The 25,564-nt window shown below is 36.9% G+C and overlaps 2 protein-coding genes across 2 annotated transcripts; one reads left to right on the top strand and one right to left on the bottom strand.

The window, feature by feature from the left end:
* The first annotated feature begins 2,144 nt into the window (after window positions 1–2,144).
* LOC132064128 (uncharacterized) lies at window positions 2,145–7,313 on the top strand. The gene is made up of 12 exons (XM_059457017.1): window positions 2,145–2,343; window positions 4,179–4,263; window positions 4,342–4,393; window positions 4,492–4,512; window positions 4,596–4,649; window positions 5,164–5,214; window positions 5,315–5,377; window positions 5,482–5,547; window positions 5,878–5,916; window positions 6,195–6,311; window positions 6,408–6,500; window positions 6,710–7,313. Exons 1-12 carry the CDS (start codon window positions 2,265–2,267, stop codon window positions 6,992–6,994), a joined length of 1,005 nt encoding a protein of 334 aa, XP_059313000.1. The 5' UTR covers window positions 2,145–2,264; the 3' UTR covers window positions 6,995–7,313.
* Window positions 7,314–8,948: 1,635 nt separating this feature from the next.
* On the bottom strand, window positions 8,949–25,414 carry LOC132064127 (protein ARABIDILLO 1-like). The gene is made up of 12 exons (XM_059457016.1): window positions 23,096–25,414; window positions 22,696–22,854; window positions 22,540–22,623; window positions 22,289–22,420; window positions 21,421–21,548; window positions 14,275–14,362; window positions 13,886–13,980; window positions 12,556–12,619; window positions 11,174–11,349; window positions 9,976–10,194; window positions 9,713–9,797; window positions 8,949–9,627 (listed from the first exon to the last, which is right to left on the bottom strand). The coding sequence occupies exons 1-12, from the start codon at window positions 24,434–24,436 to the stop codon at window positions 9,451–9,453; spliced, it is 2,748 nt and encodes a 915-aa protein (XP_059312999.1). The 5' UTR covers window positions 24,437–25,414; the 3' UTR covers window positions 8,949–9,450.
* Window positions 25,415–25,564: the final 150 nt, after the last annotated feature.

Raw genomic sequence — 25,564 nt, 5'->3', positions numbered from 1 at the left:
TAGGAAACCAAGACATAAATTGGTTAGTTTTTCCAACTCCACCCTTAGACAAAAATTGATAAGTTAAAGTAACACTCAAATGGTGATTGGAAAAGCCACATAGTTACTTGTATTGTTGGATTCCCAATATCAAAAGAATTACTATTTGTGCATGCTCTAATCAAGAGGAAAAAAGTAATTTATTTTTATTATATAGAGGTAATTTAGTAAACTTTACGATATTGATTTTTTTAATATGCATGTTTGTGGCTATAATGACACTTAGGTGCCGTTTGTCCATAGATACCAAAAAAATTCACTTTTTTTTGGAATTTTGGAGTTGGAGTTGGAGTTGCGTTTGGCCATAGTTTTTGAAATTGTAGTTTTTGGTAAAATGTAGTTGTAAAAAGTGAAAAAAGTGAAATTTTTTTGAAAAATAAGTTCATGACCAAACGCTGATTCCGGAAAAAAATGAAAAAAAAAATTCAGAAAAAAGTGAATAATTTTTATGGCCAAACGGCACCTTATCATGTAACGGATGAAAAATTGAATTCTGATCGGTATGCAACGGCCTCTCAATACCTACCACAGCATCTACAAGACAAAAAGATCAGACAGCGGGTGACAACTCAATGCTGTTCTGCAAGAAAATGACACATGAAATTAAAAAGGTCCATCTTTGCTGACCAAGGAAACAATCCTCCCATATTCCCACACCACATGAAACACATTCGTACGTCCAACATTACACGTTAAGATAAACAATTAATTGAACTATAGAACAGCTTAAGCGTTACTTGTGATTCAAAAAGATCAAACTGTAGATCGAAGTTAATCAGAAAAGGAATAACTCCAAGGAAGGATCTAGAGGGTTGAAATGTGTTTTGTTGTGAGGGGGTAATAGTTACACCTCTTCAATTTGCAAAATTTGATTCTTAAACCTCGTCGTAGCTTTTAGAATGAATTCGTGGATCCCAACAGCTTGTCTAAATATATGATTTTATACTCAAGGAGACAAAGTAGAAATAGCTGAAGCCACATTCTTCCAAAAATTTGTATTTGTACGCCGCAGCACCTTTTTGCCACTGTATATGGTGAGCCATACTCGATGTTCCCACCAAGCATATTAACTTATGATTATTAAGTGATAAGTTAAGGTGAGAATATATAATATAACTAATACAGCCATTCGAATATTTATGGCTTGTTTTAGACTACAAATTTCTGAAGTTTTTCTTTCTTTTTTTGTTGAATATTTGCTTTAGAACTGTAAATCTTTTTACTGCAGTAATTTATTAAGTTTTACCTAATCAACTAGTTAGACCTAATATTTAGAAGTTGATTTCTATTTGAATTTTGAAGAATAGTATTTCCTAGTCTTTCGGACTTTGTTCTTTTCAGCAGATTTTTTGCTTATCTTTAGGTTTTGAAGTTAGTATTTTCTATTATAAATTGTAGTCTTAGATTGCAATGAAAACAAATCGAACTTTCAACTTCAGTTCATAAGCTCTCTTCTTTCTTGTACTCTACTGCATTCAATTATAATTCTTAAATTTTTCTTCCTCTCTATTTTTCTGTAATTCTTTTCTTTCAAAAAACAACATTTTTAAACAATGTGCATAATCAACTCATATCAAATAAATTGAGACGGAGAGAGCAGAAGTTTATGCGCAAACATATAAATACATCTATCAAAAGTTTAGTGTAAACATCCAAAGGTACACTTTTATCTTTTTGCCATTGACAATCACACTTGGTTTTCGTTTTAAAAAACGCAATGTTTTAAAAAATGCATTCTAAAGTGATTATAGTATAATTAATAAGGGTAAATTAGGAACTAAGTGTTAAATTTTGTCTTAATTTTCTAAAGTGGACATCTACTTTAAATATATAGGACAAGTAAAAATGGACGGAGGGAGTATTTTTTTAATTTCTAAACCTTTTTTATCTTTTTGCCACGAACACTCGCATTTAGTTATTGTCAACTACCACGACCCTTTAAACCTTTCAACACCCTGTCTTATTTTCTCTTAGTAGTTGGCCTCTTTTTCACATGTGTTCTTCATTCTTGTCTCTCTCTCCTTCCATCATATCTTCTCTTCCCACGTGTCTCTTGACAGTATCTTCAGTTTGGTCTCTTCTTTATCCTAGAAAAGAAATGATGCAATCCATGTTTTTTCTCCACCATCCACAGTTCTTGGAACAACTAGTAAACCAGTGAATCCAAGATTTATACGCCCTTTTCAAAAGATTATCATATCATACAGTTCTTGGGTCTTTATGCAATGAACTTCATGTTGATTTTCATTTTCCTCTCGACCCTGTCAATCACTACATATTCTCTTCCTTTTGTTGTCTTTCATGGTAAAGTTCTCTTCTTTTATATTGCTCTATGTTTAGTGTTGCTTTCAGGGACTGCTCATTTTGTTGAATAATCTTGAAAATAGGTGTTAGAGTTGATTATTACGAGAGGCGGATCTAGGACTTGAAGCTGGCGGGTGCCATAATTTTCTTCAATGTATAGTAGTGTGTATTTGGGTTGGGCCTATCTCTTTTGAGTTTATTCGGGTCAACTTAATAGGGCGTTTTTTATTTGCAAATATACATAATTAGCATCTTAAATAAAGAATCACACCCATTAACAACAGAAGTAAAATCAATATTTTCACCAAGGAACTTACATCTTTTATATATATTAAAAAATGAACTTACACAAGTAAAATAACATCTTTAATAAACGAATTACTCCAAGCAAAATAAAAAAAAAATAGAAAAACTCTTCAATAAGTAAATTACACCCCATAAGTAAATGTAGAATAGATACTACAAGTTCTAAAAAATAAATCATAAATTTCATATTTTTTCTAAGCAATGCTTACGAAATTTCCATCACAATTTAAGTAGTAAAGTAATTTAAATTGAATTTAACAATTATAGAAAAGCAAGAATTTCTATAATACACTCCCTCCGTCCATTTTTATTTATCCACTATACTAAAATAGATGTCTACTTTTATATGTAATTTGTATAGTTTGAAAACCCAAGACATAATTTATCATTTTATACCTATTTTACCCTTATTATTAAGTAATCAAATTCATTTCTCATTTTATTTATTGCTTATTAAGAGTGTCTCAAGTTAAATATAGACAAGTAAACATGGACGGAGGGAGTAATCAACAAAAGAAATTGTAAAAAAATTGACTTTTGATCTCAATCCAAAATTCTCATTGAGATTCAAGTTTTTCGATTTAAATACTCACAGATTTGAGATTAAGAGAAATGCTTGATTTAAGAGATTTTGAAGTTTTGTATTTTATGTGTTCTCGCTAGAGATCACAGATACAATATAAATAATAAAAAGATAAATAGAAAATTGGGAGAGCTCAAAAGGTAAATGACTGGTACAAAGAACTAAAAAGCATAAAGAGAAATGGGAGTAGAAAAATGTTTAAGATAGATTCAAACTTGTGTCTACCAGCCATGGCACCGGCAGGATTAAATATTTAATCTAGTTTAAGGAAATTGCAACATAGGTATATAAAAAATTTATCAATTTAGGGAGTGTCATGCCACTCCCACCCTGGTTGGTGCATCCGCCCCTCTGGAGCATTGCACTCATTTGTAGTACTGACTACTTGCCACTTGGATTTTTCATCTTTTGTGTTTTTGTGGCAAATTTGTGCCGGATATATCTTGCAAGTTGATAACCAACTTTTCTTTTCCCTTTATTATTATTATTCTGTAATATGTTTGAAGGGCACTTCTGTTTTTGAGCAGGGGCAGAGCTAGAAGTGAATGATACGTTTCGGCCTAACTCGGTAGCATTAGTTCAAATCTTGTATTTTGTATAGAGAAGTTTACTAAATATGTAGAAAAGAATAGATTAAGAACCCATTATTGGCATCTGATGTCGCTATCCTAGAATTTTGAACACATAAAATTTAAATCCTGGCTTTGCCTCTATTTTAAAGAAATATTGTTTCCCTTTCCCTGTTTGATTAGCCTAAGGAAACCAGCCAAACTTTTGTATGATAGGGATTACAAATTAGCACGCTAGGCCATTGTTTGCGATGACATCTAGTGCTCACCTTCTTCTGTAATCATATCGGAGTAACAATGCTTTGTAGCCCAAAAACGGGGTCTAAATTGTTCAATATCTTGAAAGAAGGTTGATTTTTCTCGACATGATAAATCAGGAATATCAGATAAATGTAGCAATGGAGGCATCACGCGTTTCACCGAGCTTCTAAGCAACTGGTCAGGCTCTTCAGGACATTGCATGTAAGCTACTTCTGCAATATGACTACATTTACCTGTTCAAGTTTTTAGAAAAAAATCTTACTATTTCTGTTTGCTTAGTGAAATTGGTAATGGAGAGTGGGATTCCTGGTTTATGCCTTTCTCCAAGCAGGTCACCTCTGTTCACCATGATTACTCTCTCCACTGATTCATCATCATGGATAGAGCAAAAATAATGACTTTTCGTGCTTCTTGTTTTTTCGTTTGTAGGTAGACATTGCTTGTGAGAAGGTAAGGCAAGCAAGTGTATGTATTATTTTACTTGATCAACCTGCAATTGTTTCTCTAATCTTATTATTCCTTCCAACTTACAGTTACAGAAAATGAGTGAGCTTAGTGAAGGTTACAACATAATTGGGCTCTCCCAGGTAAAAGAAATTTCTACACCATAGAATATTCATGTCAAGGGCGCAATGAATCTCTCCTGAATCAATGTATTTAATAGAGATGTTTGGTAGCTAGTCTTTTTTACTGTCTGCTGTAATGTCACCTTTTGATTCGTTATTTAGTTGTTACAATCTAATCCTTTTGCAATAAGTGCAATTTCCATAAACTAACGTTGTTTCCACAAACAGTTATTTGATTGCATCCTCTTTACACGCACAATTTCATCAAGACCTGTTCACTTGAATCTGCTATGTCAAACTTACATTGGTTCTCTTGCCAAGTTAAGACTCAAATGTTAGGGAATGAACCTAAGAGAGCAGCACCTTTGCATGAATTGATAAGATTGCAGGAAATGATTTTTCACCAATGTAGAGCTCTTAACGTTTCCAAGCATAATTCAAGCTCCTTTTTTGATAAGGCTGGCAATCCCTATCATGTTAGTTTTGTCAACTGCCATTTTCTTTGGACTCGTGACTCCTTTGTTTTCTTTTTCAGGGGAGCATGGTCGGCAGAGGGGTTATTGAGTTCTGTGATGGTGGACCTCCAGTAAGAAGTTAAAACGTTTATCTTTTCAATGAAAACTTCTGTATCACGTATGAAAATATATTCATTATATACATTCATGTTGTTGTAATATATGTAACAGGTGAGGAATCTTATATCTCTGGCTGGTCCTCATACTGGAATAGCTTCTGTTCCCTTGTGTGGTGTATGTGCCTTTTGACCCCATGAACTTAACTAGCCATTTTCAACTGCTCTCAGTTATTGTTTTGAGGGAAAGATAATAGCGTCTAGTATTTCCTCTTTTGGCAGTCAGGTTTCTGGTGCATTCTTGCAGACTCTTTGCTCAAGTTAGCTATTTACAGCAATTTTATCCAGGTCTGCTCTTTCTTATCATACACTACTACTATTATGTAGTCTCTTTATTTCATCATCTTTTTTGTTCTCTTATTTTTCTCTTTCTGTTTATACCTATGTTGCTCGGACTCTTCAAATATGTCACCGGGTGCGTGTCGGATCCTCCAAAAGTAGTGCATTTTTGGAGGATCTATGTTGCTCGGACTCTTCAAATATGCCACCGGGTGCGTGACGGATCCTCCAAAAGTAGTGCATTTTTGGAGGATCCGTCACGGGTTCGGCAACATTTTAAGAGAGTCCGAGCTACAGAAGTTTATACTAATTATATGGTGTCCTTTAATGCAATTGCAGGAACATCTTGCTCCTGCAGGGTACATTAAAATCCCAACTGTAAGTTACCAAATTATGTGAACATAAAAAAATCTCCTCCTCCTTGTCTGAAACAAAATATTACTCCCTTTGTTTCAGTTTATGTGATGCACTTTCCCTTTTAGTCTATCGCAAAAAGAATGACCACAAGTTTCAAAAGTCTCTGTGCCCAGTCAAAATGTATCACATAAAATGGGACGGAGTGAGTAGCTTACTGTGTCTCAAATATATCATCCTATCCTTCTAAGCTGACCTTCTCTCTTTTCTTTTGTGGCCTTTTGCACTTTCCACTTTTCCAGGACATAGCTGACTATAGAAAAGGATGTAAATTCCTTCCAGTACTCAACAATGAGGTACACAGAAATTCTACTTTCAAGAAAAGGTTTGCAAGCTTGGAAAAGTTGGTACTTATTATGGTGAGTAGGGTATAGTATATATTCTTCTTTTTTCAGCTTAGAGAGTTGACCTGGAATTTGGAGTAGCTCATAAGTTTTCCTCCTCATTTTCATCAGTTTGAAAAAGATGAAGTTTTGGTACCAAAGGAGACCTCATGGTTTGGGTACTATCCTGATGGTTCCTTCAGCACTGTTTTGCCTGCTCAGAAGGTAATATATGGCGTTTGACACGTCACCTAATCTTCTTTTTAACAATATAATCACGTCTGTTTCAGACATGTTTCACTTTCTAATCATAAAATCAATTTACGTTTCATTGTGAAAATTCATTACCAGCAATTTGGAAACTAGAATCTATGTAATCCTTGATGATTCTGCAGGATATTCTCTGATCTTATTGTATGATATTATGTATGTAGACACAGCTCTATACAGAAGATTGGATTGGTCTGAAGATGTTGGATGAAGCTGGAAAAGTGAAGTTCCTGAATGTATCTGGAAGTCATCTTGAAATATCAACTAGTGAAATGAGGAAAAAGATACTACCATACTTGATAGATAATGTATCTACTACAGTGACTACATCAAGATCATCTGATCTATTATGGCATTCATCTGTCTGGGATTTCAACGATGAATTCAGTGGTGCTGTAGAAGAAATTCTCCAGCTGCACACTATGCTGAAACAGTTTAGCTTAAGATGATGGAAATTTTAGTTTAACTGTTAGTCAGTGGCTGCCTAAAGAAACTCCAATCCGATCCACCCCCACCTGGATGGCATCTATCTCATTCCGATCACAAGGAGAGTTTCACTATGATGGGGTTTACTTGTTTTTTTTCCCTTAAGGAAAAAATGAAATGCATAGGGGACCATCCTTAATGGGGAAAGTTGAACAACGAAGAAAAATCAAAATCCGATTATAGTCTTTTCAATTCGCACAACTTGATTTTTTCCCTTGTGATATCACTTTTATCTCTAATAATTGATCTAACAACATGAAATTGCCGTGCTCTTTTCTTTTTTATTTTTCAGTCTTGGATGGATTTCGCTCATTAGATTCTTGTTTGAGTAAGTATGGTTCGGATCAACTACTAACACTAAGCAATTTAACGGAAGAAGAAACCTTTTAGTATTTTCTGCCATGGACGATGCTAAAATGCATGGAAAATATGGCAGGCTTGCAAGTAAAAGAAAGTTGCCAATCAACTTCACAGAATATAATTCTATTTTCCAAAGCTAACATGAATTGGTCTCAAAATTTATAAAATAAAAAAAAATAGATCACTTTAATTCAATAGGTTATAAACTTTTAATTATTAGTAACAAATAGATGGACGAAGGGACACAGGTAAAGCACTTGTTAAGCTTCATTTTCCTCCTTTATTCTCCAGAAGCTAATCACAAAACTACGCTTCATTACCAAACAAATTACCGTCGGCTATACGAATCCTAACTAACCATGTTTCTGCAATTAAAATCCATCCCAGGCTAGCATTATACAAAATTAAAATTAAAAGTAAAGTCAAACTGAGAAACCCATGCTTATAATGCCATCATGTCTAGTATACCTAGTCCTATACTTCCGGGAGCCTTTTTGATCCTCTTGTTAGCATAATATTCCATCGTCATGGCTTATGTTTAAGTTGTCTCTGAACATATAATCATTTGCTGCTTATGTTATCAGAGGATCACTTGAGGGAAGAATGGTAGTTAGTGTTGTACCGCCATGTAGACCGCTCACATTGGCCTCTAAAAGAGTCATGGCACTATGGTAACTTTGACGATATCTATTGATGTCTCTCACTTCAACTATCAGTCTAGTAGTGATAGGCATTGTTGACATCAAGTATCGTTCCTGTAGCTTTTGAACAAGTTAGCCAAAAGACAACTTGTGAAGATGGAAGATGTTTATCGCTTATATATATATATATGTATATACACATAGCTATATATATATACTAAAATATATACTGATAAAATATGTCTAGAAATATATATATAGTATTATAAAATTTTCTAATATATATATAACATTCTTTAATATCTTATATATATAACCAACTCATATATATATTATATACGTGATATATGTTGTATATATATATATAACTTAATATATATACAACTAATATATACTGTATAACTATATACTTAATCATATATCTTCAAGAACACTATATATATATATACTTTAATATATCTTCTACCTATATACGTAATATAATATATGGCATTTTAGTATGTTTTCTGCAGCGAAATGAAATGATCATATTTGGTGAACCTGTCAATGATCACTCTCATACGACATTTGGACCATTTCTCGATTTGTGGGTGTAAATCTCGCGAAGGGGCCATGAAAGGGTTATATCAAGTCAAAATTTGTGTCACCCCTCCTAATGAAACTGAGGACTTATAACCCTCATCTAGACCTTTCATATTTCTAAAATGAAACCAATATCACCCAATCAGATTTGTTTCGTTTCAGCAACTGGTGTCTCAAGAAACAATCTGTTTCAAAACCTAGGTGAATGAGAGGTCTTTTTTTCCAACCCTATTTCAATTGTAAATGTTGAAGCGACTTTTTTGAAATGTACCAAAAAAAAAAAAAAAAAAAAAAAAAAAGGATAAAACGTAAAATGCTTGAAAAACACCATCAATTTCATCATCCAAACCACCTAAAAACACTACTATATCATAGAAATTCTTTCAAGCGTTTGTACAGAAACTGTCGGCTGGCTAATGTCTCTGCAAGTCTATAATGTACAGGTATTAAACAAACTGCCAGCATAAATTAAAATACAGAAACCGAGAAGCAGCAACTGGACTTCGAAACTAATAACGCCCTGCCAATAGATCTATCAAGCCTAAGCTCAAAGAGACACAAATAATGACGAAAACAACTATAAAAAGGAGGACAAATCACACAGCCTATGTACCCAAGAGATAAACTATAGAAGTAACTCAAAAGCAGGCAGACGTTTGGGTAGAAAAATAAGAAGCCTTTGCTCCTTCCCAAAAGCCAGCACCATTAGTTTCGGAACGCTAAGTTTAGTGCCAATGGCACTGAGAGGATTATACCTACCACTATTGCTGAGCAAGGCGCCAATGGCAGTGGTCGCAATGCACAAGCCTAGGATTACTACTAGTCTTCACCTGGCCTTAGGTTAAGAATTCTACTTGATGGTGCTCCAAGTTTCGAAGTACGATTCGCGCAAATATTTTGGCTTCAATAGGGGCGGTGGCTGCTGCAGCAGCAGCACGCAAAATCCTTGATGCTCCACTGTTCTGTAATAGGCGGACGTGATGTTGTGCATGCCGACCACCAGGGATTGTGAACTATAATGTAAACACAAGATTGGTTAAGTTGCCAGTTCAAAGTAAAAAAACTGATATCAAAAGCATGTCGGTACCATTCACCAACCTGAAGAAGGGCAAATGCAGCACATGCTTTGAGAATAGAAGAAGAATTACGTAACATTGTCACGAATCTTCCAATCTCAGCTCCACTGAAGAGGCAATTTAAGAAAAATCATTAATAAAAAGTCAGAAGGATATATAAGAAAATTAACAAGGGGATGAAAGACGAAGATTCGACAAGTGAGTTTATGTTTGTAAGACATTCTTATCAGTAGACGTTAGATTAAAAAGGTCGGTAAAAGGAAGGGTGGGGAACAACATGCATACCTGCACCTTAGATGACCCGCTTCATGAATACGAGCTGATTCGGTAACTTGAGTCAATGCTGCGGGGACAGATGATGCAGCAGCAGCAGAAAATGCTTGTGGATCAGAAAATGCAAGGATGAAAGCTTCAATGTTCTTTAAAGCCATTCTTCGAGCTCCATCTAAGTTTACACTCTTAGAGTTGCTATCTGAAGTTCCCACAAGAGCAACTTCATCCATTCTGTTAAAAAGAAAATCATATTTTAACTTTTACTCAAAAAGAGACACACAAAGGAAAGAATGCAACAATTCCAGAATGCCTCAAGCACTTTTTTTTCCTTTGACAAGTGAGAAAATCTCAGAACCACATTGTTTAACTTTCTTTTCCCTTTGCAAGTACCCATAGTGAAGCAGTTGTAGTTTAAAGATTTTAGCTGAATTCCTCACGAAATCCAATTACAAGAGTTTTTGGTTTAGCCTCTCCCATGGAGTAGGTACCCAATTGTCTGGTCACACAACATGGAATGAACATCAAAACTTGTCCTTAAAAAAGCATACGAGATTGTCCCATGAGATTACAAGAAAAGCAAGTTTCTGTATCTCTACAAGTCATCAAACCTACCCAAGGTGAGAACCAGTCAAAGTTAACTAAATTCCCCTGAACTCCCCATTCAAGCAAAACAGTTACATCCAAACGAATCTCATCAAGTAGTTCTCTCAAACCAATATCTACATAGAAGTTTTTGAGAGTCGTGAGATAAGGAAACTTGTGCTGCTGAGGGAGTCCGTTTCTCTACAAATGTCTACCAGTAGCCACAACAGATAAAATAATTACATTCAAAAGTAACTCCCCACCCCACCCACCCACCCACACAAACAAAAAACAAAAAAACTTGCTTCCCAAGTAAAAATGTTCAAATAAAAATTGCCCTATTCCTCCATCTTAAACAACTCAGCCACTTGAGAATGAATGGAAGCTACATGCTTGTTAAGCATAAGAAAAGATGAAGACACCTCGCTCCAGTTAGATTGGATTACTAATATAAGGAGAAGAATGCCATAAATAAATGGCTCCTGGAAAAATAAATATCATCTTAAGATGGCTCATGTGGAAAAGTTAAGAGAAAACATTTGAATAAACCTATACTAAATAGCATACAGTATTTAGTATATGGTGCTGTTTAGTATAACATTCGCGGGTGAAGGCAACGTCAAAGTACCTTCCATCAAACATATAAGCTAACGCCAATGCAGCCATAAAGCGTGCCATTTTTGAGACAGATGACGAACAGAGATGAACAAGGGCAGGAACCCCGCCTTCCTCCACTATACGAAAAGCATTACCAGGGTTGAAAGCAAGATTCCAGAGAGCCCCAGCTGCAGTCTCATGAACATCCTGGACAGAGGGAAAATTTAGGAACGAACAAGCATAATTATACTCATACTTATGCCTCAAATGTAATTATACTCATACTCCAGAAGGCAGAAAAACTTGTATGATTCAGAGTATCATGCATTTGTCATTACATGTCAATCAACAGAAATACAGAACTATGGCTTCACGTATTAATTTTATGTCTTTTTTAGACGAAGAGATATATCATTGGAAGGCATCCAGAAGATGCAGAAGAGGTACAAAAGCATTAGTAGTGCAAGCTCCAGTATATATGTAGCTAAGCTAAGTTTAAGGAGCTAACAAAATCCAAAGTTAAGGGCATCATTAACATTGCACCGCTAGTTAAAACCGCTTGCAGGTACATAAAAAAAAATGTCAAATGTACGCTACACCTAAAGATGGCAGATTAACATGACAATATATTCAGAGGCTATGTGAAAGGCGCTGTTGGAACTACTACCCACATGCAGATTTTGTAACTTGATGCTTTAGAACTTTTAAGGTGGAATTAATGACAGCTCCACTAGCCAACATCCCATTGAAGGGTTTAAGCCTAAACAACCCTAGAATTCAGAAAGATTCCTGATCCAAAATTTACCTTCTAAACTACGCAACTCTGAAGAACATACATTTTATGTTAAAGCCTAGCCATCATGGGACAGGTCGGTTGATTCTCCTTTTTAAGTTTAAAGAGCTAGCTAACTCCATCTAAAATTTTCCGGACGAAAATGGATTAATGGTACAACACAAAATACAGAAAAAGCGATTTGGTTTCCCTTTGAGTAACATAAAGTCACAAATGTTAATATCCAAAAGAAGATTTAGTAGATGTGTTCCCATGTTTTTAGCAGATCATATTGAGGTGCCACAATTAGTGGTAACATAATTGCTAGGTAATGGAGAACCACAGGTTGGATCTCCCTGGAAAAGCTTTCTAGCCGCCAAATTTGTATTTAATATTTACAATCTGTTTCTGAAACAAAATTAATATTAGCTATGTTAAGCATGAATTTAAAAGATATACAAGGACCCATTCAGTTACAATTTGAGGAAGGTGACATAGTTCAATAGTAGAAACTAAAATTAACAAATCAAACAAATTAAGCCTTCACAAGTTGTAGACAGCATGGAACAAAGCAACAACCAGGCAGGAACGGAAAAGCATTTCTATACATCATATAGAAGTTACATTGCACAAAGATTTACCTCAGCATCAGATCGTGCAAGTGCTATAAGTGGTGCCACACCTCCTTCTCGTCCAATGGCGATACTATTGCAGGATTCAATAAATTATGAATTGGATTATTTTCAAATCAAATAAAGAGAAAGCAAATTTTGCAGTTGCAACATGGCTAAAACAATAACATAAAGCAATGTGCAGAAGCATGAAATGAATTTCATATTCAATTAGTATGTTGCAAAGCTCAGGGCCTAGTGGTTTAAGTTATGCTCATCTCCGTCCAATTTCTGTTGGCATCATGCTGTATATGTGCCCCTTTCTGTTACCTACCCAGAGTTAATGGTGTGTAATGTAATATACCAGTGTTTGACAAGGATTATTGTGATGACCTTAGTAAGTTACGATGGACAAAAGTAATTGTAGGACATGAAGAGGTGGTGGAAGGATAGAGTTTAAGATAGAAGGATGGGCATAATTACAAAATAATTCGAACTCAGAGATGAAGGTGGTAAGAGGTGGTGCACTGCCAGAGAAGGAGATCCTCTAATTTTGTGAGGGAAGAAAATTGGACTGGATGTTAACAGTTGAAAATGTCAGGGATGCTTTTACAAAATAAATAAACAAATAATAAGTTTATTTCAAGTAGTGCAGGATAATTAAATTAACTAAGGGGAAAACCCTCTATAATTCATGAGAGGCAGGAACACTGAAAAGCAACAGTACTAATAATAAAGGATCAAGACAGGAGAAAGTGTAGCACCTAGAAAAATTGTTGTTGGGTCTTCAGGTGGATAATTTGATGGTTGAAGGACACAGCTTTAGTTCACTTACAACGGCAAAAAGGTTTCTTGTCATTATTTATATGGTAGCCATTCAGCCTAATATGATTCATAGATGCAGTAGGAGATTCATCTATAGAAAGATCTTCGCGGAGATTAATAGAAGTACCAAACATACAAACGCAATGCAACAGAACCATTACTGAGAGCAGTATTAGTGCCTAAGTGTGTGACCATCTCATCTAAAAGCAAGCTTAAGCTGTTAGAGAGCATATTTTTATTTACGCAATTATATCTTCAACACAACCCCTCACGTGTAGGCTTAAATCATTTTCACAGGCCAAGCACGTGAAAGTTCTTTTTTGATAATAGGTGGCAGTAAGACTCGAACGCATGACTTCTGCCTGCTTTGATACCATGTTGAAGTGTGTGTGTGACTATCTCATCTAAGAAATTAAGCTGTTAGAGAAAGCACACTTTTATTTACTTAATTATGGCTTCAAGAAGTAGGTTCACGTAGTGTCCAATAGATATGCTAATCTAGTACCACACCACAAAAGCAAAGAGTTTTACAGACCTGTTTGCTTCTGATACAGACAATCCCCATAAAGCACCAGCAGCCCTCTCCTGTAGGCCAGGAGAAGCATTTGAGCATGAATGTGCAAGAGCAACCTGGCAATCAAACAAGATGAAAGGATAACATCAACCTTCAACCTTAAAAAGAACAGATTCGGAATTCCAATATTCAGTAGAAATGTATGAACCTAGAAAGAAAAACCATCATTTGTATGAATCTAGAAAGAAAAACCATCATTTGACCATTCTCCGAAGCAAACCAAAAAAAAAACACAAAAAAAAAAAAACAGATGGCAACCACATAATTAGACCTCACATATGTAACTAAGAAGTATTTCCTAGTTTCAGTAAACTGAAAATAGCAAGGCCAATGTTAGATTAACACCATACCAAAGCCTCAACACCACTAGCTGCCGCAATTAATTCACGATTTCTGTCATCAAATGACAGATTCCATAATGCTCCAGCAGCTTCTTGCCTAAATCACAAAAAGGAAAGCAAAACAATGAGATATAACATATACTTATCAAAAGAAAAGCAAAGAGATGAAATATAGACCTAAGGTGGCAGGTGTTTAAGGTCATGCATTCTGTTTCACTTTGTTTATGCATCAAATCTGACTTTGAAGATACTAAAACAAAAAAAGGTTCCATGTATACCAGCTCTAGTTTCCAATTCAAGCGGTCAATAAATGGTGCCCTTCAACTTTTAGGTCATCTCAGGATGATCTGGTCAATCATTTGTATCTCAGCCAGGGGTTCATTACAAAATGTCTCACTCCTATTATTAAGCCCAAATCCCCGCTATTTATTCTGTCCTTTTTCTCCCGACCAGTGGTGTGCTCCATTTTAGCAGAATAGTTGTTGCAGCCCAGTGTAAGGGCAATCCCAATGTTTTCAAGAGATCTTGCATGTCCTCAACTGACTTTGTAATTCGAAAACAAAATTAGATTGCTTAGTCTGTTCTGTTGCAAGTGCCCCCCTAGATGTGTTATCTTTCATAGGAAAGACTGTCCGGAGATTCTCCATCTCAATGTTAATTGTATCAATTGTTTGTACTTGGTCGAAGATGACGACATGCTGATGAAAGAGTTCTGGTTAGCTCATATTAGAATCCTCTATAGGTTGTATTCCCTACCTCAAGCACGATCAATGCTGGTAATGGCTTCAGTATGCACCTGTCACACCTTCACGAGCCTATCATAAGTGAGATCCACTTCTGATTTCTTCATTTAATTTCACAAGAACTCCACATTTCTCTCCGACGATCCGAACAAATGCTTTGTGAACATATACTGCACCAAATATCCAGAAATCTTATCCAATCATGGTTTAATTTTAGTTCTTCTCAGTGGTAAGTAACACCACCCACCAATCAAAAAGAGGCTCCTTTCCACTTCTGATCTCAATGAAAATTCGAATAAGAAAGATATGCATTCATTTCCTTTACTGTTACTCCTATTCAACTGGGGATATCTGCTCCTCCGATGATCTCTGTTATAAGGTGTCTGAATCATTTTTTTTAGGATAGGTAACAACTGTATTCATGGGCGACCTTTTTTTTTTTTTTTTGAAACTGTATTCATGGGCAACCATATTTACAATTGCACAAAACAAAACAAAAAACTTGGTCTATCTTACAAAGATGTAAGAACTCTACCAACATTTCAGTCTGTCTACATGGTTTTCTTTACACCAAAAATGAAAAAGATAAGTACTCCCTCCGGATCAAAAAGAGTGTCCGCTTAGCCATTTGCACACCCCTTAAGGAAATACTAACTCGTAGGCAAAAATAAGTAATTTGACTAAACTAACCCTAACCAAAGAGGTATTGGGATTTGATCACTTAACACTTAATACAAGCAATTTCAGAAGAATAAAGTTAATTGTTTCTTGATTTGGTAAGTGGACACTCTTTTTGAACCCAAAAAAAAAAGGGTAAGTGAACACTCTTTTTGATCTAGAGGGAGTATAATTTATCTTAGTTTTCAGTACAGCGCTGCTTTTGTCATCAAACATTTTGCACTCTTTCTTTCCGTACAGCCCACCATATGCATGCTTGGACAACATTCCACCATTTCTTTTGATCTTCCCTCTTGTATTATTCCAGCTCCATAGGAGATCACATATGTCCTTAGGCATAACCCATTTAAGGCCAGCTGAGGTTAAAAATAGTTGTCATACCGGATCAGTAACTTCACAGTGTAAAAGTAAGTGATAGTTGCTCTCTGCTTTCTCATAGCATAAGAAGCATCTAGAGCTCGGTTTAACCCCCTGTTTTGTAGGTTCTACTGGGTCAAACATGCCCTTTTTGCACCAGCCATGAGAAGCACACTGCCTTAAAAGGAGCTTTATCTTTCGATATGTGTTCCCAAGGACAGCCTGTACCCGGTTGTTCAGTAAGAGAGAGAAGCTGGTATGCATCTTTCACTGAAAATGCTTTCCTGGTATTTCCATTCCATACCAAGGAGTCTTCAGAACTTGAGGAATTTAGCAACTCTCCCAATTTCACAACCATTCAAAAGTCTCCTAAAAGGTAAATTCAATCCATGTTGGTTCAATGCTTCCTCAATCGTTGCATATGGGGATGAAGCCAAACATAACATGTCTGGAAAACATTCTTTTAGAGTTTCATTTCTCAACGAATTGTCATTTCAAAAGGATATTTTCCTGCCATTTCTAATTTTTAAACCAATGTTAAGAACAAACACCTCCCAGAATCTTATGATAGATTTCCAGATGCTCACCCCAAATGAGGATCTTACAGTTTTGGTGCACCGGTATTATTCAACTGACCATATTTGCAGTTGATCACATCCCTTCATAGTGCATGCTCTTTAGTGTTATTATCTCCATAACCATTTCATTATCAGGCTCTTACTGTGTAATCTTAAAATTTCTGATTTCAAGTCCTCCAACTCTCTTGCCGGTGATTAGGAATTTACAATTTACAAGATGGAAACATATGGCTTTCTATTGCCTTGCCACATGAAATTTCTTCTCAAAAGATCAAGTCGATTTTCAACTTTAGCAGATAGAGGGAATAGGGACATTACACACGTAGGAGCTAGCGCATTGTTTACCAGTATGATCCTACCCCCAAAGAAAGATATTAAGACTTCCATCCTCTCCATTACCCCGTTTCAGATTTCCATAACCTTTTTTGTTGAACCCAAGTATATTGAGACTTCCATCTTGTCAGTTACCCTGTTTCGGATCCAGTTTAGCGACTTTCTCCCAAATCCTATGTCATTTAGAATAGTGATTAGGAATCTCTGGTTAACATGGTCAAAAGCCTTTCCGATATCCAATTTGCATAAAATCCCTGTTCTTTTAACCCAAGGGTATGGCCTGGGTCAATGAAGTAGGGGAGAACCATGAGGTCTCATATCCAAATTCCAGTGGAAAGTGGAAACAAAATACTGGGTGATTTCTTCTCATCTCTCTAGGCCTAGGTGAACAGAGTTCCATGGTACATGTTGTTGGTGGGAGGTAGCAGGTATTCCGTGGAATTAATCAAGGTGCGCGTTAGCTAGCCCGGACACCATGGTTATCAAGAAAAATCCCTGGTATTTTTCTTTGAATCTAGTATCCACACATTTATTTGTTATTAGAGCTGCATCCATGATTTGTCATCATCGATGATGAAGGTCATTTGCTGTTTATCCACCAATTTATCCACCCTTTTTAGCCTTTCAATTAGTGCCTTGGAGATAATCTTACAAGCACCTCCAAGTCAAACTGATTGGTCTATAGTCCCGTAAATCTTTAGCTCCATTCTTTTTGGAAATTAAAGCCACATTTTATTCTATTTTGGATCAAGTAAAAGTATTTTCATGGAAATTAAAGCCGCATAAGTAGTAGAAATTTGCCATAGTCTGCATCATCTCTGTTCAAACTGTCCAAAGAATCCCATTGAGCACCCATCAGCCCATGCTGCTACGTCAACAACACTCACCTTTATGCTATCTAACACTTCTTGGTCTACAAAAGGTCTTTGAAGCCAATTCTGCTCTTTTTCTAATATTCTAGGAGGGTTCATGAGCTTGAAATCCAGCCTCCATGTTTCACTTTCAGCATATAGCTTTTAACAAAAGGAAATGATTTCTCATTTTATTCCTTCCGGATCTATCTCTTCAATCTCGAGTTTGTCAATATGGTTTAATCTTCTATGTGCATTTGTCATTCTTTGAAAAAAAAAAAAAAAAAATTGTGTTCTTATCACTTCCCTTCAACCATAACACCCTAGATCTTTGTCTCCAGGTTGTTTCCTCATACTTTGCAGTCTCCTCAAATTCCATTTTCAGACTTGCCTTTACCAGTAGTTAATCATCATATAGAGTTCTTTGTTCCTGTAACCTATCAAAGTTAGCAACTCAATTCAGTAATTCTGTCTTTTTTCTTTTCTAAACTCCCATAATTAGATGAGCTCCACTCCTAACAACAGGGGAGAAGACATGGAAATAACACATTTACTGTATGCTGATGACTCCTTGGTATGTGAGGCAGAGGTTGACCAAATCAGACATTTAAGGGCTATTTTGACCATCTTTGAAGCCATTTCTGAGCTTCGTGTCAACTGAAAAAAAAGTTGTTTACATCCAGTGAATCAGGTGAATGATTTACAAGTGTTGGCAGGTAATCTGGGGTGTCAAACTGAATCATTGCCCACAAATTTTTTGGTAATGCCATTGGGTGCTAATCATAAGGCACAGGAGATATGGGATGATGTGCTTGAAAGATGTGAAAAGAAATTATCAAGATGGAAAAGTCAATATCTTTCACTTGGGGGCAGACTGACATTGATAAATTCAGTCTTGGATGCTTTGCCTACTTACCTGATGTCTGTATTCCCTATCCCTAGGGGTATAGAGAAGAAGCTGAACAGATTTAGAAGGGAATTTTTGTGGCAAGGTAACAAAGAAAAAAAGGGTTACAACTTGGTGGAATGGGAGACTGTGACCCTTAATAAGCTACATGGGGGCTTGGGGACTAAGAATCTCAGTTGACACAACCAGAGTTTGTTACAGAAGCGGTTGTGGAGGTTTTGCAAGGAAGATAGGTCTCTTTGGAAGAATTATATAGCTCATAAATATGGGTTGATGAACCAATGGGCAACAAATGAAGTGAATGCTACCTACGGATGCAGTGTTTGGAAGACTATTAGAAGAATGTGGAATCATTGTAGGGAGAATTTGAGCATAAAGGTGGGGGATGGGACAAAAACTTCTTTCTGGGAAGATCAATGGATTGGTCATTGTAATCTCAGAACTTTGTTCCAAAATTTACACATCATCAGTCCCCAACAGAATTAAAAAATATCTCAAATGTGGACAGAACAGGGATGGAATCTGGTGTTTAGAAGGTCATTGAATGACTGGGAAATAGGGAGTGTCAGATCTGCTTTTGTTGCTTAATTCCTTCACTGGTACCACAAATACTCCAGACATCCCGGTCTGGAAACTATGCAGCAAAGGGAGCTTCACTGTCAAGTCACTATACTGGGAGAAAAACAAGGTTGTGAACCCATCACTGATTTGGCCCTGGAAATTTATCTGGAAAGTCAAAATTCCATATAAGGTTTCTGCTTTTGTTTGGTTAGTTTGAAGAGGGCTTGTCTTACACAAGAAGCCTTACAAAGAAGAGGTCTACAGATATGCTCAAGATGTCTATTTTGTGGGAAAAATGCAGAAACAAATGAGCATTTATTCCTTCATTGTGAGACAACTGCACATCTGTGGCAAATGTTCTTTTGTATACCTGGGGTGAATCGGCTATTAACAAGATCAACTTTAGAACTCTTATGCAATTGGAAAGCAATTGGAAGAAGAAATGCACAAGAAGACTGGTGGCAAGCCATTCCAGCTTGTATTTTGTGGACAATATGGAAGGAGAGAAACTCGAGACAATTTGATGACAAAGAAAATTCAATTCAGATAGTAAACGAAATGTCTTTAGTCTCATGTATTTTTGGTGTAAACAAGATATAGTGGGGGAGATAGGAGATTTGGTAAGTTTTCAAGGCAATATGTACATTGTAATTTGACTTTTACCCCCACAGCCACTGCTTGTGGTTTTACTTGTAAAGTAACTGAAGCAGCAGTTGATATGCTGATACTTTTGGATGAAATACAAATGTTACCTTATTCAGGGAAAAAAAAAAAAAAAAGATGAGCTCCACTCCTTCCAACTTGGTTTACAACAGCTTCAGTTTGTTAGCAAGGATGAAATCCAGATGACCTTGTACCTCAAAGGAGTCCCACCACGCCTTTACCTTCTCTTTAAACCTTTCACTTTTCAGCCACCAGTTATCACACTTGAAGTAGGATTTCCTGTACTCCCAGTCCCCGTTGTAATTGCATTGGGCAGTAATCAGATGATATTCTAAGAGGTAAAGATGCTTTATATTCCTAAATTCATCGTCCCATTCTGTGAAAAAGGAATCTATCAATTCTTGAGGAGATTACTTGACTATTCCCCCTATTCCAAGTGTAAGAGTCCCCAGATAAAGGGGGATCAGCAAGCTGCAAGTCATTGATGATCTCAGATAACTCTATCACGTCCCTTGTGTGCTTGTGGTTGTTGCCCTTTACATTAGAAAATCTAGTGGTATTGAGGTCTATGCAAACAACCCATGGGCCATGGCCGACTTAATCTTCCGCACTTAACAAGTTAATATCTATCAGGATTCAATCTTGGCTTAGTGAGCTTTCCTCGTCCACAATCAGATTTCCTCCCTCAATTGTTTTATCCATCACCAATTTTAGTATTTCCCTTGGCCACTCATAGATCACAGCAATTTGGTAACTTGCTTTTTGGCACCCGAGCTATCTCCTTTGAATGGTATGTTCCTTTGTCCATACTCCATAGACTTCGAGGTTCCCTATTTAGGGTAAGTTCATTCTTCACTTCCCATACAATGTTTATGAATTGTCTACCACATTCTTTATTTAGAAATGTTTCTCTTCACGCGGTAGCACGCTATGGCTTACATAGTTGATCGGATCAGATAGCTCTTCCTTCAGGCAAGAAACCAAACCCGGCACATCCAATTCCATTTCGATCAACAACTTGGAGGTATGGTTGAGTGGCTTAAGGCATTGGTTTGCCAAATTGACATGCAAGAAGATTGTATCATGGGTTCGAATGCCATTTCCTCCGGTAGGGAAATGATACGGGCAGGCGAAATTACGTGAGAGAAAGAATCTTACTAAAAAGGTAAGATTTATTTTCCAATTTTATCATGTAGATGACATATCTTTTTATTTATTTTCACTTCAGCTAATTTCTCTAAGTAATCAAAATACTATTGTCGTTAGAGCTTGATAGAAATTGCCGGGAGACAGAGAATCAATGTTTTGCTTGTTTCTATATCTCAAGTAGTCTAGAGTCTCTACCCTCGAAAGACTTTTGCTGAATCGATAGCTACATGCAAGCAGATTTAATAAAAATAGCTACGTGCAAGCGGCAAGAAAATATTGAAATATTTCACTTCACATAAAACAATACACAAGTTAAATTATGGAAGATAAAGTACCTGACTCCATCATGAGGAGAACGAGTAAGTTGCACAAGTGCTTCAAGAGCTCCTGCCTCTTGTCCAACTGCTGCATTGTTACTGTTGCTGTCTCCATGAGCAGCGAGATTTGCGAGTGCACGGGCAGCCTGGAGAAACAAAAAGGATATCGTCACAAAACTGACAGCATCAGATATACGAACATACCCTTTCACCAAGTGTTCCATAAACTGAAAGCCAAAACAGTACAACACTAGACACCACAATTTAAGCAACCCTTTTCTGGCGACAGATCATACAAGTCTTAACCTAAGTTACTCGGACTCTTCGGAAGTGTTGCCGCACCCGTGTCGGATCCTTCAAAAATACACTACTTTGGAAGGATCCAACACGCACCCAACGACATTTTAGGAGAGTCCGAGTAACATAGGTCTTAACTAGCAGATGTTGCATGTAATGACTCGCACATTAAGAATAAAAGGGGCAAGAGGACAGAACAATATTACAGAGAACTTTGCAAAAAGAATTAACTAGAAGTACGAGAGAATTCAGATCCATTGTGCTCAGGTGTACCCTTCAGTAGTTCAGTACATGCATATACAAGACCTATCGCAAACATGTCGACAAAGAAAATGATGTTTATGTCTCATAATACACACTGATTTGCTAGTGACCCATCAACTTGAAAGGATGCCCTTTGGTAAAGCACAGGGCGTTTGATGTGCATAAAAGCTTGTTCAGACTTACTCTTGCATTCAACAATTTCAATTGGATTCTCAGACCCGAAATATAAAGTGATATGTTGGGGAAAAAATCCCTAGAAACTGTCTGCTTGTTATCCTGAACAGTCTGACAAAATTGCTGACTACAAAATCTGAAAGAATTGAACCTGCTCTTGAACTCCTTCAGCCTTGCAGTTCTGAGCAAGCTTTACTAAAGCATGTACACCACCTACTGTTGCTACTTCTATGCTACATTTGTCATCTGCCGCCAAATTTGCTAATGCACCAGCAGCACGTTCCTAAGAGGTGGCAAAAACAAGCAAGTTACTTACAGCAACATGAGCTGATAACCTTCATTTTTATGTGGCATAAGTTGCAAGTATGAATGCGAATGCATATGCATTGCTAAAGCACGTACCAGAACTCCCTCACCGCCAGTGATGGACCACTTGAAGATAAGATCAACCAGAGCTTTTACACCACCAGCTTCAGCAATGGCAGCCTGTAGTTAAACTCTGTTTAGCAGGAAGCAAATTGCTGAACAAACAAGAAAAGCGACTATGAATCTGACAACCTTATGCTCTTCCCCAACTGAGAGATTCCACAGTCCTCCAGCGGCCTCTTCTGCAACCAACCTATTCTCAGACGTTGCCAAATTTGCTAGGATGCTTATCCCACCTTCTTCTGCTACAGCTTTTGCAACATTGGCATTCACAGATAAATTTGCTATAGCCTACACATCGAATTGAGATGCATACATATCAATTTTGCCATGAGAGCAAAATAACTTTAGCACATTTTTGAACCATTCATCAAATTGTGACAGGGATGAAGGCAAGCTAATGGATGCTCTTCAGAGACAGAATTGAAATGAATAGACTAGCACGAATATGATCTAGCAACGACAATATACCGTAAGAAGTTATACAAAATCAAACTAAACAGCTGGACAAAGCATCAGAAAGAAGTTTCACCTTTGCAGCTTCTGTCTGAAGCCCTTCCCGCCAAGATCTTGCAAGGTTTAGCAGGAGACCTATGCCTCCATCTCGCATAACTGCTTCAGCCCTACCACCGTGAATACTAGCATTTTCATCGTCAATGACAACAAAAGTTGCCAGGCCAGTGGCTGCCCTTTCTTGAACTTCCTCTTGAGTGCTCCGCATTAAACTAAGTAACAGATAGGCACCCTGGCTAAGCCAAAAATTGTCCAAACCTTGTGGATTGCTTTCAGCAATTCGCAGAAGTGAATGGGAAAGGATCCACTCCAGCCAATTCATAACATCATCCATTTTTCTATCCTTGGTCTTTAAATTTCTCCACTCCACAAATACATTCCTCTCTTTATTTGTAGTATCGACAAATAGTGATGCTACTTCTTTAAACATGTCAGTGAAAAAAGAAAGAAGTAGTTTACCTTTATGGTTGTTATTGGAAACAAAGCTGGCGTCTTTCTCGAGGCCTGGGCAATACAAGGCACACAAGATCTTTAAGCATGGTGAGGATGAAAACAATCTTAAAACGGCATTAGGAATTATATCTGTTCTGGAAACATCTAAGCCTGTCAGGTTAGGAAGTTTACTCCAATTCTGTAAAGCCAAACTCCATTTCATATTAGTTGTGCCAGCAACCGACAGGAAGCGAAGAGAGAAAACGTTTCCCAAAGCCACCTCATCAACGTTGAGACAATCGATGAGACCAATGTCCACCAAATCCCGACAATGCCTAGCCAATGCATTGATGGCATCTCCATCAACTTCCCGAATTCCAGAAAGTCTAAGTCTCCGGAGTTGGGGACAGCAAATGGCTATTGCTTTTATTGCATCACTGCTTATCCTTTCACAAAAATCAGGGCCAAGTTGCAAACTTTCAAGTGACTCGTGTCGAGCAGCAATTACAGACAATGTAGCATCTGTGATCTTGCGGCAGTAATCGCCACTGATCTCACACAAACTCTTAGCCTGGAGCTGTATGATTGCATCCGCCGATTCAGCACCACGAAATCGAAGTTTTTGAAGATTCCTACACCTAGGGGCAAGAGAAACAGCAGTCGAAGAATCACACTTGTGGGGACGAATATCCAAAACCTGCCATAAGCATGGTGATTCACCTAACTTTCTCCAAGTCCGGCAGGTCGATGACAAGCTTGCTCGATCACGATAATTCAGACACGAAAATAGCTGGATTACTGTATCATCCGGCAACCTAGTCCAATCAACTATCCCTCTCTCATCTAAAGCCAAACACTCATCAACCTCAGGGCAATCCACCTTCTCCTGTCCCCTCCTTGTCAATTTCCTCCTAACCCTCCTGCTCATATCTAAATTTGTGACTCACACAAATTATTTCACAACCGGGGTTCGATAAAAGCAGACAAGGGCGATTTCTAAACACTTGCAGAGAAACAAAGAATCAATAAGATACTGACAAGTGATTGAGGAACAAATGCTTTTCACATAAAGCCTTTCACCTCAAAACACACAGCAAAACCCTAGGAAAACCAAAAGGTGATAGCTTTACCACCAATCACTAGATACCCACACAGAGCAACACAAGCAAAAACCAAAAAAAACCCAAGAATTCTAAGACCCTTTAATCTCAAAATGAAATCCCAAAACTAGCAAAGGCCTTGCTAAGAATGTCCCTGTTTTAATCCCAAAATGCCCTAGCATAAACCAAGCAACACATATATTTACACCACAGCACAATTCAAGATTCAGTTATAACCAAAAGGATCAAACCCAGATTACACTAAATCTCCAATCTTTAATGCAAGTTAATGGGCAAAGTCAAACTTTATCACAAACCTAACTGATTGGGCTTTGTGGGTATTACCGCAAAACCCTTTTACTTGCACACTAGATATTAATTAAATGTACTACCCAATAAGAGAATTTGCATTCACCATTCAATAAAACTTCAGTATAAGCTCAAATACTATCCCAAATACAAGAATTTATACACTATGATGATATGATATGTCTTATGAGGTTTGGATTGGAGAGATATAAAGAGGAAAAAGAAAATAACTTGAGAAGGGGTTGGAGAGAATCAGATTTTATGTATTTATAAGTAGGAAAAACATTTAGGAACACAAAAAAGGAAAGTAGGCCAAATTTTGGGTTTGGTTTGTTGTTGGTAATTTGGTATGCCCAAAATGCAAGAACTGCATATACTGCAAGCAATTATAGAAACTAGAAAGGGGAGGAGATTATCCTGGAGATTTTTGTGATGGGGTTAAGAGGAGATAATTTTGCCTCCAAGGGTAGATTGTAAAGAAGACTAGTGTTGGCAGTGTTTTTTTTTTTTTTCTTTCTTTCTTTTTGCCTTTTTGTTCTTTTCTTTTTCCCTTGAAATTGAAATGAAAATAGTATTACAATAAAATTTTGGTCAACAAAAAATCATAATCATTATTATTTATTAACGGCTGGAAATTCAAGCGTCGT

The sequence above is a fragment of the Lycium ferocissimum genome, chromosome 7 (assembly GCF_029784015.1).
Source record: "Lycium ferocissimum isolate CSIRO_LF1 chromosome 7, AGI_CSIRO_Lferr_CH_V1, whole genome shotgun sequence".
In the NCBI taxonomy this organism is placed as follows: Eukaryota; Viridiplantae; Streptophyta; class Magnoliopsida; order Solanales; family Solanaceae; genus Lycium; species Lycium ferocissimum.
Note: the sequence above shows the minus strand (reverse complement) of the source record. Positions and strands in the feature narration are given on the sequence as shown.

Bases quoted from the DNA above. Each gene is read 5' to 3' on its own strand.
- LOC132064127 (XM_059457016.1), bottom strand. From the start codon at position 24,436: ATGAGCAGGAGGGTTAGGAGGAAATTGACAAGGAGGGGACAGGAGAAG. The intron at 12,620-13,885 runs GTCTGTAAAACT...ATCCTGCAATAG, and splicing joins TCTGTATCAGAAGCAAACAG to TATCGCCATTGGACGAGAAG. The intron at 9,798-9,975 runs GTATGCATGTTG...TTGCCTCTTCAG, and splicing joins GCGGGTCATCTAAGGTGCAG to TGGAGCTGAGATTGGAAGAT.
- LOC132064128 (XM_059457017.1), top strand. From the start codon at position 2,265: ATGAACTTCATGTTGATTTTCATTTTCCTCTCGACCCTGTCAATCACT. The intron at 4,650-5,163 runs GTAAAAGAAATT...TTTCTTTTTCAG, and splicing joins ACATAATTGGGCTCTCCCAG to GGGAGCATGGTCGGCAGAGG. The intron at 5,215-5,314 runs GTAAGAAGTTAA...TATATGTAACAG, and splicing joins TCTGTGATGGTGGACCTCCA to GTGAGGAATCTTATATCTCT.